This window comes from Lycorma delicatula, chromosome 5 (assembly GCF_047948215.1).
Source record: "Lycorma delicatula isolate Av1 chromosome 5, ASM4794821v1, whole genome shotgun sequence".
NCBI lineage: Eukaryota > Metazoa > Arthropoda > Insecta > Hemiptera > Fulgoridae > Lycorma > Lycorma delicatula.
Window position 1 is genome coordinate 99432507 of NC_134459.1, and position 14152 is coordinate 99446658.

Here is a 14152-nt window from a genome sequence, read left to right on the forward strand (position 1 = left end):
TATGACTAAATGCTGATTTTTTTATAAAAATTTTTCTTAGATTCTATTAATCAATTTTCCCAGAATTAAATTCTCTACTAGTTTTTATAATAAAATTTATTCATTTATTAAACATTTAACAAAGTTTTGTACTTAAAATCATAAAAAACATGTTTTTGTCACTGAATTTCTGTTTAACATTGGGTACCACGAAAAATCATTTTACCAGGGGGAACTGAAATTCAGGTGAAATTTTTCACTAGCTGTAACTTGATAACAGAATGTTTTTGGAGATATGTTTGTGTAAACATTTTTCCATATTTCAAGTTCTATAATCAGTTCCCAAATTATTCTCCTTTCCTCCTGAACCAGTCTCACTCTCTCTCTCTCACTATATATATATATATATATATATATATATATATATATACATTGATAAATCTGTCTATAAAATAAAGTGAAAGGTGCAAAATAACTTTATTTAGCATGTGTATAAAATATGAAACAATAATTAGCCTGAATAAAAAAGTATACATATGAGAGTGGTCCAGAAAGTAACTTATGTTTGTGCCTAGCGTGGAGATGGGTGGGGATAGAGCTGCCATCTTGGTGTCAAAACGTTTCAATACTCAGTACGCATCAAGCTGTCATAGTGTGTGGACTGTGATTCTTCTACTTTGTTTACTGTAAATTATTGAAATGTGCACTTAATAGAAAATCCCGTGAATTGTGTTCAATGATTAGGTTTTTACTGGCAAAAAACTTCAAACCAATTGAAATTCATCAGCAACTTTGTGAGGTGTACAGAGATGGAATAACGAGTGATGGTGAAGCGAGGCAGTGGTACATTCAGTTTAAAAATGGCTGCATCAATGTTCATAATGAGGGCCGCACTGGTGGGCTAGCTAGCCTTGTGACTAATGAAAATCAATGATAAAATTTGTGAAATTCGCCGCATTACAATTACAGAACTCTCGCTTCATTTCCCCCAAATTTCACAAAGTTTACTGCATGAAATTGTATCGGGGAAGCTTGGTTATCACAAGTTTTGTGCAAGATGGGTGTCAAAAATCTAAGGTGGCAGATTTAGAGAGAAGGAATTGAAGAGCTTGTGAATAGTTATGATAAGTGCCTCAACTTAAATCGAGACTATACAGAAAAAGAATTTAAGATTGTCACTTTCAAATGTATATAATAAAATTTCTTTTTTTCTATTTCAAAATGTTAAGTTACTTTCTGGATAGCCCTCGCATATATTTTTTTCAATTTTCCTAATTGTATTGCAATCTATTCAGCTCGTGAATAATAAGTAAACCCTCCCCATGGCCCAATGAGATGAGGATAATATGTATGACATGTAAATGAGGTGTAGTCTTGCACAGACTCAGGCTGATTATTCCTGAGATAAGTGGTTAATTGAATCCCAATCACCAACGTACACTGGTATCTACTGTCTAGTATTCAAATCTGTATAAAAAACAACTAAATTTTATTAGAATTTGGACCTCAGAACCTCCAATTTTGAAAATCTGCTGTTAAACAATTGACTTGTTAGATGAGTTAACCACTAGACTAGTCTGGAGGCTGAATACAAATATAAATGTAATATTAATTACAGAAAATATTCTTGTTTTGTCCAGGTGATAAAAACCTGAGCTTTTATATGGAAATTTGAAAGATATTCCAAAAAAAATATCATTAGGTTTTAACTTTTTATTAAAATAAAATTAACTTACTGAGCAGTTTTCCAGTTGGTTTCTTTTATTAATCTTTTTAATAATGTTACCGTTTGCATTGCTGCAGCAAAGCTACCGTCCACCTTTCTGAAAAAAAATTACATCTTACAGTATTTTAAAACATGAATGACCAGAAACTGCATTACACAAAGTAAAAATGAAAGGTTTAGCAAAGTGAGGACACTATCACACTAAGTTCTATGTCTTATTAAAAGTAATCAACACACTACAAGGCTGATTTATGTATGACAGATGCTTTTAACCCTCAATAACATATAAACAGTGCAATGGAAATATGCAGATTCTAAGGGGAATCTAACAGTACAAATATTAGTATTAGCGTATCAAGATCTGAGAGTAAATTATTATTACATTTTTTTAACATTACCAAATGTACAAAAAGAATATCTAGGTTTTAATTTATTTTAACATCTCTTGGATGAGGTAAACAGTGTTAATTTAAGGCTAGAAACAAAGAGAAAAAATACAGTTTTAGTTCTGCAAATGGGCTTAAATTTATTTCCTATATTTCTGCTTGACAGTGCCACCAGCAAGGATGGCAGGCCTGAATAGAAATCCTGCTGTGTTTTGCAGTTTGCTAAATGTGAATTTGTTGTACATTCAATTTGCAGATCTTAAATAGTTTAACCTGAGTGACAATAATGTTCGTTAATAGCATGATCAGTCTGAAAGGGATGATTACAAAATAACCAAGTGTCCAAATAAAACGTTAAATGTGTCAGAGTCTTTCCTGGGTAGTCTTAAAAAATCTGTTAAATGGAAAATGATAGTGTGGAGTGTTTTAAAGAAACACTTATACATGTGCCCATACATCCAAACTGTTTACAACTGTTACAGGCTTTGAAGCCTTCTGACTATGCATTGAGTGCCAACTTTGCAATTGAAATGAGGCATTAAAAATGATGACTTTCTTCATTGTACTGTGTTTAGTGATGAGGCAACATTTCACCTCAGTGAAACAATAGTTAACACACATAATATCAATCATATCAGAGGGTCAAAAGATCCAATGAACTCTTATGCTACAACAGGAACTCTCCAAAATTAAATGTTTTCTGTGCAATATCCTGGCATGTTTACAGGCCATTCTTTTTTGCTGAAGCAGCGACAATAGGAATTGCTTATTTGTATATGTAGCATATGTGGGTCTTCCTCAACTGCAAGATGAACCACAGGATTTTATCTGGTAACAAGATGGTGTAAGGGTCTGACTCCTCACACACATAACTCTGTAAGGGATTGGTTAAATGATGTTTTCCTCAGCTGCTGGAGTGGTCATCATGGACACAATAACAGAGCTTGTTTGTGGTCTCCAACAAGGTTACCTGATCCGATATCCCATGTGAATTTTTCATTTGAGGTATTATAAAGGCACATGATTGATGCAGCTGTTGGTTCCATAACTCTGTATATATTGGTTAAAGTACAGAACAACCTCTTCTTCAGTTGGATGGGTGACGTGTGATAAAAGGTGTTCATATTGAATACTTGTAGGGAAAAACTATAAGAATTTTACTCCTTCATTTTATTTGTGAATCATCACTATTAAGTCAAAGTTAGAAGATACTAAATAGCTTTAAAAACCCCATATTCATTTTTTTACATTCTGTATATAAATAATACCATACTGAAACAAAAATGAAATAAACTATAAATAAACATTTAGAATTTGGGACTAGAAAAATTAACGATGATTCAAGATCAACACACATTACACAAAATATTCATTAACTTTACAGAAGGAGGAGCATAATGACGTGTGTGTCAAGATATTTAAATAGCAATTACATGTGTAGCTTCAAATTGTAAAATATTAAAAAGCATAACTGAAATCATTCTAAAAAGACGCTTTCATGATGAAGTACATCACAAGAGATAGAAATGTAATAATAGTTCAATATTACATTGTTTAACTACCAATAATACTGGTCAACTTTTTTTTTAAAATTAATTTTGTGAAAATCAAAAACATATTTTGTTTTCCTTTTCTTTTTATAATGTTGTTTTTTCAACGACAATAAATAAGTCACAAGGGAAGATGCTTCAAGTAGCTGGTCTCCTCTTGGGTCAAAGCTTCTCGCATGGTCAACTGTATGTGGCTTGCTCCAGAATCTCCTGCATGAACAATCTGTAGATTCACACATAAAACACAGATAGAGGTTTTTCTGATACATGCATTCAATAAGAAGTATTTTTTCATAATATTTTTTGCAGAGATTTCATATCTGCACACCAAAATTGAAGAGAGAGGAGGAAGGGTTTTTTTAGTAACATGGATTTAAAATAAACCTGATTTTTTTAAATCAGGTAAATATAGTTTAGAATATATTATCTTACCTATCACTTTTGTTTAGTTCTCTTCTGTTTTCAGCCTCTGGAATGTCCCTTTTAAGTTTTCAGCAGTAACTGGCAAACATATCTGGGGTCCATTTTCCTTGGTGGCATGCTTCTTGTATTGATATATCCTGATGAAAGTGGTCACCATGCTTATAATTTACATGACCAAGGTTAGGTTAAAAAACCCACATGTTGAATGCAACATGTGTATTTTTAGCTTTGCATCCCACTTTTTTATAGTTTTCAAGAAGCTCACTCACCAATTCTACATAATTCTCAACTTTTTTTTTTTTTTGCTAAGGAATGATTTTACTACATTCTGAAATATCTGCACTGGTTGCTGAGATTCATTTGAACTCCTTCATTAGCTTATATCAGTGGTCCAACAGAGATTCCTTCTTTGATTTTTTCCTTACTGATTTTGGGAAACATGCTCTTAAGGTATAAGAAATCTTGGCCATTATAACTCATTACTTTGATAAGATTTTTATCAAACCAAGTTTTATGTGCAATTGTGGAAGATATATATTCTTTAAATTGAAGAACAAGAGCTTGACAAAACTTTTTCTGACTAGGCATTAGTGCTTCTCTTTTCAATCAATCTTTTTTAATGTAATGATTTTTCGGTACTTGTGTATTAGCCCACTGACCAACAAATTGCAAACTTTTGGGTTATTGTTAATATCACCTGATATAACCACTATATTACTATTTATATAACTATTTATTTATTTTATAAATGTTATTTAACCAAATTTAACCTACGCTTGCTACTAACCTTGACCAATTAACACAGTAATGTTTTGAGTATTTAAATAATATATCCAGTAATTATTGCAATTATTTATTATTTAAATAATCAAAACATTAATGTTAATTAGTTGAAGTTAGCGAGCAAAGCAAGTGTAGATTATGTTTGATTAATTTACAACTAAAATTATAAGCAATAATGCTTATATTTTTAATATGTAAAATATGTTAATGATCCCATAACTTTGAAGTTATGGGATCATTATAGTTAAGGTCGACGGGCTAATACGTAAGTAACGATTTTTCCTGTAACTACTATCTCACTTGTACAAGCAACAGCACTACTTGTATATAACCAAGCTGTAGTCCATACAAATCACCTTTAGGTTTTCATATATTTGCCAAGAAAACTTTCCATATTGCATCATTGTCATTAAACATTTCATATTGTCATATGTCTTCTTTATATGTGCTGCATAAGCAAAGGAATTGACGGTTTCTAATTTCCTTTGTGAAGGAGGATGGCTTTCAAACTCTTTTTAGAGGATTATTCTCCTCTAAAATTTCCATTCCATGAATTTTGATGGTGTAACAGTAAATCCAATAAAGAATCAATTACATTTATTATCTTTATAATCTTGTAAGAAGAACAGATGCTGACATTCTTGCTGCCTAATATAGAAAAAGATATATTTTGGTGCCACTTTTGAGGAGGTTATGGCTTTTTTACCTTGAAGCTTTTTTACCTTGAACCTTTTACTTTGACTACATTTTAGACAAATTAAGATAATGAACCAGATCATTAAGTTTTGCCTGGGTAATTTTGTGAGGTTCAGTGTTCCCACGTCAGAAATCTGGATCCTCTTCTTAATCATTACTTTTTAATCACCATAGCCTTCTTCATTGTCAACATTTTATTATAAATTCCATGATTCTTGTTGAAATGGAATAGGTCTAATGGCTGAGAGAAGGCTAGAATAAGCAACATATTTCTGGAATTTATTTGTGATATTTTTGATTTTTGGGATACAAAAGTAAAGTCTGTTGGGTAGTCCTTATGCTCTCTCCATACCATAGAAAACAATAAAAGATCTATGTCACAGCTTCATGTTTAACCAGTTGCTTATTAAAGTTACATAAGAGTTACAGCAGTTATGAAGGGCTCAAAACGTGGCCTAATCTTTTATTTTATATCCAAAATAGAGTTCATATGATTTCATAACCAATGTAGTAAACATTTCTTCTTTGAGATTTAAGTTAATTAACTACAAATATAGCAAATATTTTTAGAAGAATTTACCTACTACAGGGTTTTTTATAACATTACTAACAATACACAAAAATCAATTGTATGTGGCACAACAAAAACAATACCGGTCTCCATTAGGAAAAGTACAAATAAAACAAAAGACCTTCAATTCAAGATGGTATTCAAATGAAAACCAGAACAGAACTGATTTTCTGGTTTGGATTATTTCACAATGAAAATAGTGATTGAAATGACTATCATTTATTAATGATGTTATTAATAAAGGTTATAAGTGAATTATATTACTGTGATAATTTATTTTTCCTATTAATGGAATGACTCATGATCAACAGTATCGATGTCATTCTATGATGTAATACTATATTATCTATATATATATATATACTATATTAATACTACAATCAAAACCTAAACCGACAATGATTGTTAACGTCTATATGCCTACAAGCGCCCATGATGGTGATGAGGTAGAGTGTGTATAAGAAGAGATTGATGAAGCAATTAAACACGTAAAAGGAGATGAAAATTTAATAATAGTTGGAGAGTGGAATGCAAGCATTGGAAAAGGCAAGGAAGGAAATATAGTGGGTGAATACGGGCTGGGCAAAAGGAATGAAAGAGGGGACCGACTTATAGAGTTTTGCACGAAGTATAATTTAGTAATTGCCAACACCGAATTTAAAAATCATAATAGAAGAATATACACTTGGAAAAAGCCAGGCGATACTGCAAGGTATCAGATAGATTATATCATGGTTAAGCAAAGATTTAGAAATCAACTCGTTGACTGCAAACCTTTCCCTGGAGCAGACATTGATAGCGACCATAGTTTGGTGATAATGAAATGTAGATTGGGGCTTAAAAAACCTGAAGAAAAGTTGTCAGATGAATCGGTGGAATTTAGAGAAGCTTGAGGAAGAGGAGGTAAAGAAAATTTTTGAGGAGGACATTGCAAGAGGTCTGAGTAAAAAAGATAAGGTAGAAAATGTAGAAGAAGAATGGGAGAATGTTAAAAAGGAAATTCTTAAATCAGCAGAAGCTAACTTAGGCGGAATAAAGAGAACTGGTAGAAAACCTTGGGTTTCAGACGATATATTGCAGCTGATGGATGAACGTAGAAAATATAAGAATGCTAGTGATGAAGAAAGTAAAAGGAACTATTGGCAATTAAGAAATGCTATAAACAGGAAGTGCAAACTGGCGAAAGAAGAGTGGATTAAAGAAAAGTGTTCAGAAGTGGAAAGAGAAATGAACATTGGTAAAATAGACGGAGCATACAGGAAAGTTAAGGAAAATTTTGGGGTACATAAATTAAAATGTAATAATGTGTTAAACAAAGATGGTACACCAATATATAATACGAAAGATAAAGTCGATAGATGGGTGGAATACATTGAAGAGTTATACGGAGGAAATGAATTAGAAAATGGTGTTATAGAGGAAGAAGAGGAAGTTGAGGAGGATGAAATGGGAGAAACAATACTGAGATCTGAATTTAAGAGAGTATTAAAAGATTTAAATGGCAGAAAGGCTCCTGGAATAGACAGAATACCTGTAGAATTACTGCGCAGTGCAGGTGAGGAAGCGATTGATAGATTATACAAACTGGTGTGTAATATTTATGAAAAAGGGGAATTTCTGTCAGACTTCAAAAAAAGTGTTATAGTCATGATACCAAAGAAAGCAGGGGCAGATAAATGTGAAGAATACAGAACAATTAGTTTAAATAGTCATGCATCAAAAATCTTAACTAGAATTCTATACAGAAGAATTGAGAGGAGAATAGAAGAAGTGTTAGGAGAAGACCAATTTGGTTTCAGGAAAAGTATAGGGACAAGGGAAGCAATTTTAGGCCTCAGATTAATAGTAGAAGGAAGATTAAAGAAAACCAAACCAACATACTTGGCGTTTATAGACCTAGAAAAGGCATTCGATAACGTAGACTTGAATAAAATGTTCAGCATTTAAAAAAAATTAGGATTCAAATACAGAAATAGAAGAACAATTGCTAACATGTACAGGAACCAAACAGCAACAGTAACAATTGAAGAACATAAGAAAGAAGCCGTAATAAGAAAGGGAGTCCGACAAGGATGTTCCCTATCTCCGTTACTTTTTAATCTTTACATGGAACTAGCAGTTAATGATGTTAAAGAACAATTTAGATTCGGAGTAACAGTACAAGGTGAAAAGATAAAGATGCTACGATTTGCTGATGATATAGTAATTCTAGCCGAGAGTAAAAAGGATTTAGAAGAAACAATGAACGGCATAGAAGAAGTCCTAAGCAAGAACTATCGCATGAAAATAAACAAGAACAAAACAAAAGTAGTGAAATGTAGTAGAAATAACAAAGATGGACCACTGAATGTGAAAATAGCAAGAGAAAAGATTATGGAGGTAGAAGAATTTTGTTATTTGGGAAATAGAATTACTAAAGATGGACGAAGCAGGAGCGATATAAAATGCCGAATAGCATAAGCTAAACGAGCCTTCAGTAAGAAATATAATTTGTTTACACCAAAAATTAATTTAAATGTCAGGAAAAGATTTTTGAAAGTGTATGTTTGGAGTGTCGCTTTATATGGAAGTGAAACTTGGACAATCGGAGTATCTGAGAAGAAAAGATTAGAAGCTTTTGAAATGTGGTGCTATAGGAGAATGTTAAAAATCAGATGGGTGGATAAAGTGACAAATGAAGAGGTATTGCGGCAAATAGATGAAGAAAGAAGCATTTGGAAAAATATAGTTAAAAGAAGAGACAGACTTATAGGCCACATACTAAGGCATCCTGGAATAGTCGCTTTAACAGGTAGAAGGGAAAAATTGTGTAGGCAGGCCACGTTTGGAATATGTAAAACAAATTGTTAGGGATGTAGGATATAGAGGGTATACTGAAATGAAACGACAAGCACTAGATAGGGAATCTTGGAGAGCTGCATCAAAATGACTGAAGAAAAAAAAAAAAATACTATATTAGTCATAAGGGTCATTCCTCTAAACGATTCCATCCTGAGTCATTTATTAATATATTCAGATATTTGCATTTCATTATTAATTGACTTGCAAAAAATCTTTACAAGTAGTCTTAACAGCGAGAAGAAATCATTTTAACAATTTTCATTTTTACTAGTGATAATTACAAAAAATGAAGTCCTTACCACAAATTTTGAGGTCATATTTCGATTCAGCATAAAAAATACAAGAAATAAAAAAAATTACCTGTAATTATTGTGTAGCAAATTACTTGTAAAACTGTGTAATGGTAGATATATAATGTCACCAATGATTAATACATACATTGATAGATAAACAAATTTGTGGGAATACTCGATAGCAATAACAAATAGATTCTTTGGTTAAAAATGTGTGAAAAGATTTTTACTTTTAAGTTTATCATCAAACATGTATGCAGTTGAATGGCTGGTTTCAGTGAAATGTTTTGACATTTCTCAGCAACCAATTCATATAAAAAAATTACGATGATGTAAATATTTTTTAAAGTTTAATCACTTCAAAATATTCAATATTCTTAAAAAGCATACACAGTAAGGTAGTAAATTATAATAATAGAGATTATACCTCATACCTTGACTTTACCTTTTTTACAAAGGCATTGACTTTTGAATTGTAATCCAGTGACTTCTTCCCTTCTTTCATCATTATGACTAATAAAATATATTAACTCACTTAAAAAAGAGACTGAAATCAAAAATATGTTACACTTATGCAATGAACTTCAATAATTAATTAAACACCAAACAAAAACTTTGTCTAGAGCATTTACAAGAGTAGTTAACCAAATCAATTCAGTAAATTCTTCTGTGCTAAATTTCAAATCATTCTTAAGAAAGATAGACACTTAATTTTCACGTTTCAAAGTTTTTGAGGTTAGGAAGTCATTTGCTTTTTCAGAATACGGGCGCCGCCACCGCCTCCTGTATACGTTCATACCATTTTGTCACGTAACTTAGAATCTACAACATACTTATAATTAATCCACATTTATGATAAGAAAGTTTTTTCTATGGGATTACGGGCATCGGTTGCTATGATCATCTAGCCTAATGGAAATTTGTAGCGTATGAAAAATGCCATGCCTGACCAGAGGATTCGAACCCGTGACCTCCGGAAAAGGCTGAGACGTTTTTTGTTTTCAATAAAACTTAAAGGTTAAAGGTATACACTGCCTTTAATTAATTCTCTGACCATAAAAGCAATGACTAATTTTTCGAAATTTAAAGTTTTTCTGAGAAAATTGGAATATACTAATGTCGCTGAATAATATATTTTTTTTTTGCGGAGGGAGGTGGAAATGCAATTACGCACTTAGTGTCGGGCTCCCACTGATGGTATCCAATTACTATCAGCAGACTACCGACTAAAACCACTCCCCTTTTTACCAGGACTCGACCAGGAACCGTTTAACACATTACTTCCGGCTGAGTCCTCCTACACTAGCCTGAGAAGGCCCTACCTAATTTTCAGGACTATCCAGGTCACCCTTTTTGTTTCTGAGAATGTTGCCGACGTATCGGGCTACACTCTCTGAGCTGCTCAGATTACGGAGCATCATCGCAACCACGTTGTGGGGGCTCAGCACTCCGAGATCCGCCTCTAGTGTCCCTCGATCTGTCGCCCACCGAGCATATTTGAAAAAGACAATCTCCAACCCGACCCGCAGGGTGAGAAGGGTATCGATACGCGTCTACGTTAGAACCACGATCTCCGTTTTTCTGAGGGCTAGAGTCAACCCATGGTCGTCCAGCCGGGCACTGACTCTGTACATGACTTGGCAGAGCCTTAGTTGAGCGCGCTCCACGTCGCAGTCTGCGACAAGTAGCGCAACGTCGTCAGTGTACCCAACCAAGACAGATTCTTCAGACACCTCCAGCCTCAGCAAGCCATCATAGACGGCGTTCCAAAGGTCGGGGCCAAGAATCGACCCCTGCGCCGATCCTGACGTGATCGCAGTCTTACGCCAGCCTGCCACGGTCTCGTAAATGAGACCACGGTTCCTTAGGTATGCGTCCACCATTCTGAGGAAGTATTTAGGAACATAGAACGGACGCCCTGGGGCGTCCGTTCTATGCACTCCACTGTGCCGAGTTGAAAGCGTTTTTAACATTCAACGTAACGAGAAGGACCACACATCGCGAAAAATGATTGTGATCCTCTGCTTGCCGCACTGCCTCAACAACCTCTTGAATTGTATCTAGGGTCGATCGACCCTGCCGGAAACCGTAACAGTTGGGTGACAGGCTACCTTCCTAATTCATCGCCGCAGTCAGTCTTTTCTTTAACAGCTTCTCCACTACATTCCCAGCTGTGTCGAGCATACACAATCAGCGGTAGGAGGATGGCGACTCTGGGGTTTCTTTTCTCTTGGGAATCAGCGCAAGACGCGCAGTCTTCCATCTGGCGCTAAAAGCCCCAGCCTTCAGACATGTATTATACATGTGTAGAAGCAAACGGAGTCTGCAGCGCCCCACAAGTTTGAGCACCTCGGCGGGTATACCGTTGGGACCAGGGGCTTTTTCTGCCTTTCAGCGACCGTAGGACTCCCTCCAGTTCCTCCATCGAGAAGAGCGGGAAGTCGCCACGTCGCCGAAGTCCCGCTCGGTACGGGCCGAGTGACCCGGGAACAACATCTTAACGACGTACTCCGCTTCAGCCTCGTCTAGTGGAGCTGGTGACCTCAGGACCCCTAATCCCGAGTTACTATCGTCGTGTAACCCAGCCACCAAGGGTCTGCATCCAGGGTCTCCGTCAGTTCTTTCCAGCAGCATACCTTGCTCACGTTGATGGTTTGATGGAGCCGCTTCTTTGCCGTCTTATACTCACCTGATCTGGCGTTTGCGTCTGTGTGATCCCTTGCACGTTGCGCCACTCGTTTTGGTCGAAGACACTCTCGGCGCAACTCCGCAATCTCCGGAGTCCACCAGTACACGGGTCGCTTCCGGTGCCTCGGCCCCCCGTGGGGCATGAAAATTTCGCATGCAGAAGCGATCAGCCGCATGATCGAAACAACTATGGCTTCAGCGCCAGCGTACCCCCCGTTGGTGATGATCTGAGATGCTACCACTCCTGAGGAGATCTTTCTTTTCTTCTCGTCGATTTTATTGATGTTGTATCTTTTCACCAACCGTGGGGGCCCCGGGGCTCTTGTGCACCATCTAGGACTCTAAATGAGATATATTGGTGGTCTCTACTTGTATAATCCTCTGGAGTTGGTATGCGCCATACCCCTCTCTACCGTCCTGGAGTTGAAGTCCCCAGCTACCACCAACCCACCAGCGGCAGCGACGATAACATCCTCCAGAGCGTCAACCTTCCGGCGAAAGTCCGCTATCTAGTCATATCTGGTGAGGTAATAGCTAAAAATCGTCACTTCATCGCAGCTGACCCAAAGTAACTCCTCGTCTGCCTCCGAACTTGGGCTTTGCTGCGATACGGAAAACATATTGCGGCAGTCCCGAGCGAGTCCTGGAACCATTGGGAGTCGTCACGGTCCAGGTACTGCTCGCTGATCAGCACCAAGTCGGCCTCCCTGTCTCTGACTAGCTGTAGCAGCAAGTCATCAACTAGCCGACTTCTGTTTAGGTTGGCCTGTAGTACATTCAACATTCTAACGAAAACTTCTCTTCGTCTGATCCTGGGCTTCCGTTCGCTACGTTATAGTGGAATGGATCTGACATTGAGACCCAGGATTCCTAAGTTATGGGAGAGAAGTGGCACGAAAATAATAATCGATCACGTCAATCAGATTTTAGCTAATAAAGTTTCACACGTGACAACAATCCAGGGCCTTGACGAGTTGGTTTACGTCGGTGCTTTCATGGTGGCGGTCGCTAATGGCCAACGAATTGAAGGGGCTATGAGGCGAGATCGCCCAGGGATGACGGCTTGGGAGTTTCGTCTGACTAAGAAGATTAACAAGCTGTGAAGGGAGATTGATCGTCTGACCACATTTATGACAGCCCAGGACCCCAGCCAGAAGGTGCGAGCTGCTACAGAAACCATTGTCACCAGCTATAGGGCCCAGAAAACAACTCGGTTGCGAAAGTACTGGACTTATTGAAACAACGCCTTGCTGTGCTATCCTGTAGGATGTGGTGTGAACAGAACCATTTGTTCATCAGAACCAACCAACATGAGTTCTATAAGAGGCTGCAAACACCAGCTGTGCAATGGCTCCAGGTGTCGACAGTTCCTTCCAACACTGAAGTTTTGGATTATTGGACTCCAAACTGGTTGAGCTCATTACGGCATCATGATGGAGCTGAGTGGATCCGTGATGAGAAGAGAAGAGTGAATCGGGTTCCATCTATGATTGACTATGTTGTAACTTTGGATGATGTGATTGGGTCTGTTGCTTGAACGTACAACTGGAAAGCATCCGGAATTGATGGAGTGCAGAACTTTTGGTTCAAGCGCATCTCAGTTGTACATAGGCGACTTGCTGAGGTTTACTCGATGCTGTTGTGGGATGCGAGTCTTATGCCAGGATTTTTTACCCAGGGAGTGACCTACATGATTCCCAAGACTGTTCCAGCTGTGGCTGACCCTGCAAAATAATAATGTGAAGAAAGTGCATAGAACAGTAAAGAGAACCTTTGTATATGTGCTAGACTTATCTGAGGATGTGGTATGTAGCAGGGAAAAATCAAAAATATTAAATAGAATATAAATGTCACAAGCCAGGCAGTGAGTGCCTAGTGAACAAAAGGATGATGTACGGTTATATTTCTCAAATCACACTCAATAACCCCATTTTATAGGTAAAAACAAGCTATATTTTATAATCAAAACAACTATTTTATAGGTAAAAACAAGCTCTTGTACAGTGTACTTGACCTTGAATGACTGCATCTTCCAAAAACAGCACTCATCCTGATAGCTTTCAAAGGAAAAAATATTACAATATTGCTATTACACAGCATATAGAATAGTTGCTTCTTCACTGCTTCTATACTATTACTCATATAGTCCCTAACACAATTCCAGATGACAGCACAATATTCAAGAATAGTTCTAATCATAGTCTTATATAGATGCA

At 36.4% G+C, this 14152-nt stretch overlaps 1 protein-coding gene across 2 annotated transcripts in view; it reads right to left on the reverse strand.

Moving 5' to 3' along the window:
* Nucleotides 1–10028, reverse strand: part of eIF2Bbeta (eukaryotic translation initiation factor 2B subunit beta) — a 31266-nt gene extending 21238 nt beyond the window's left edge. Inside the window, exons 1-2 of one of the 2 annotated variants that reach the window (XM_075366745.1) lie at nucleotides 9683–10028; nucleotides 1716–1802 (exon numbers count right to left, since the gene is read on the reverse strand). In XM_075366745.1, the coding sequence (XP_075222860.1) occupies nucleotides 1716–1802; nucleotides 9683–9756 (161 nt within the window). In that variant the 5' untranslated portion in view covers nucleotides 9757–10028. The remainder of the gene's footprint in view (nucleotides 1–1715; nucleotides 1803–9682) is intronic. The other variant, XM_075366744.1, reaches the window with a different exon arrangement.
* Between the last annotated feature and the right edge of the window lie 4124 nt (nucleotides 10029–14152).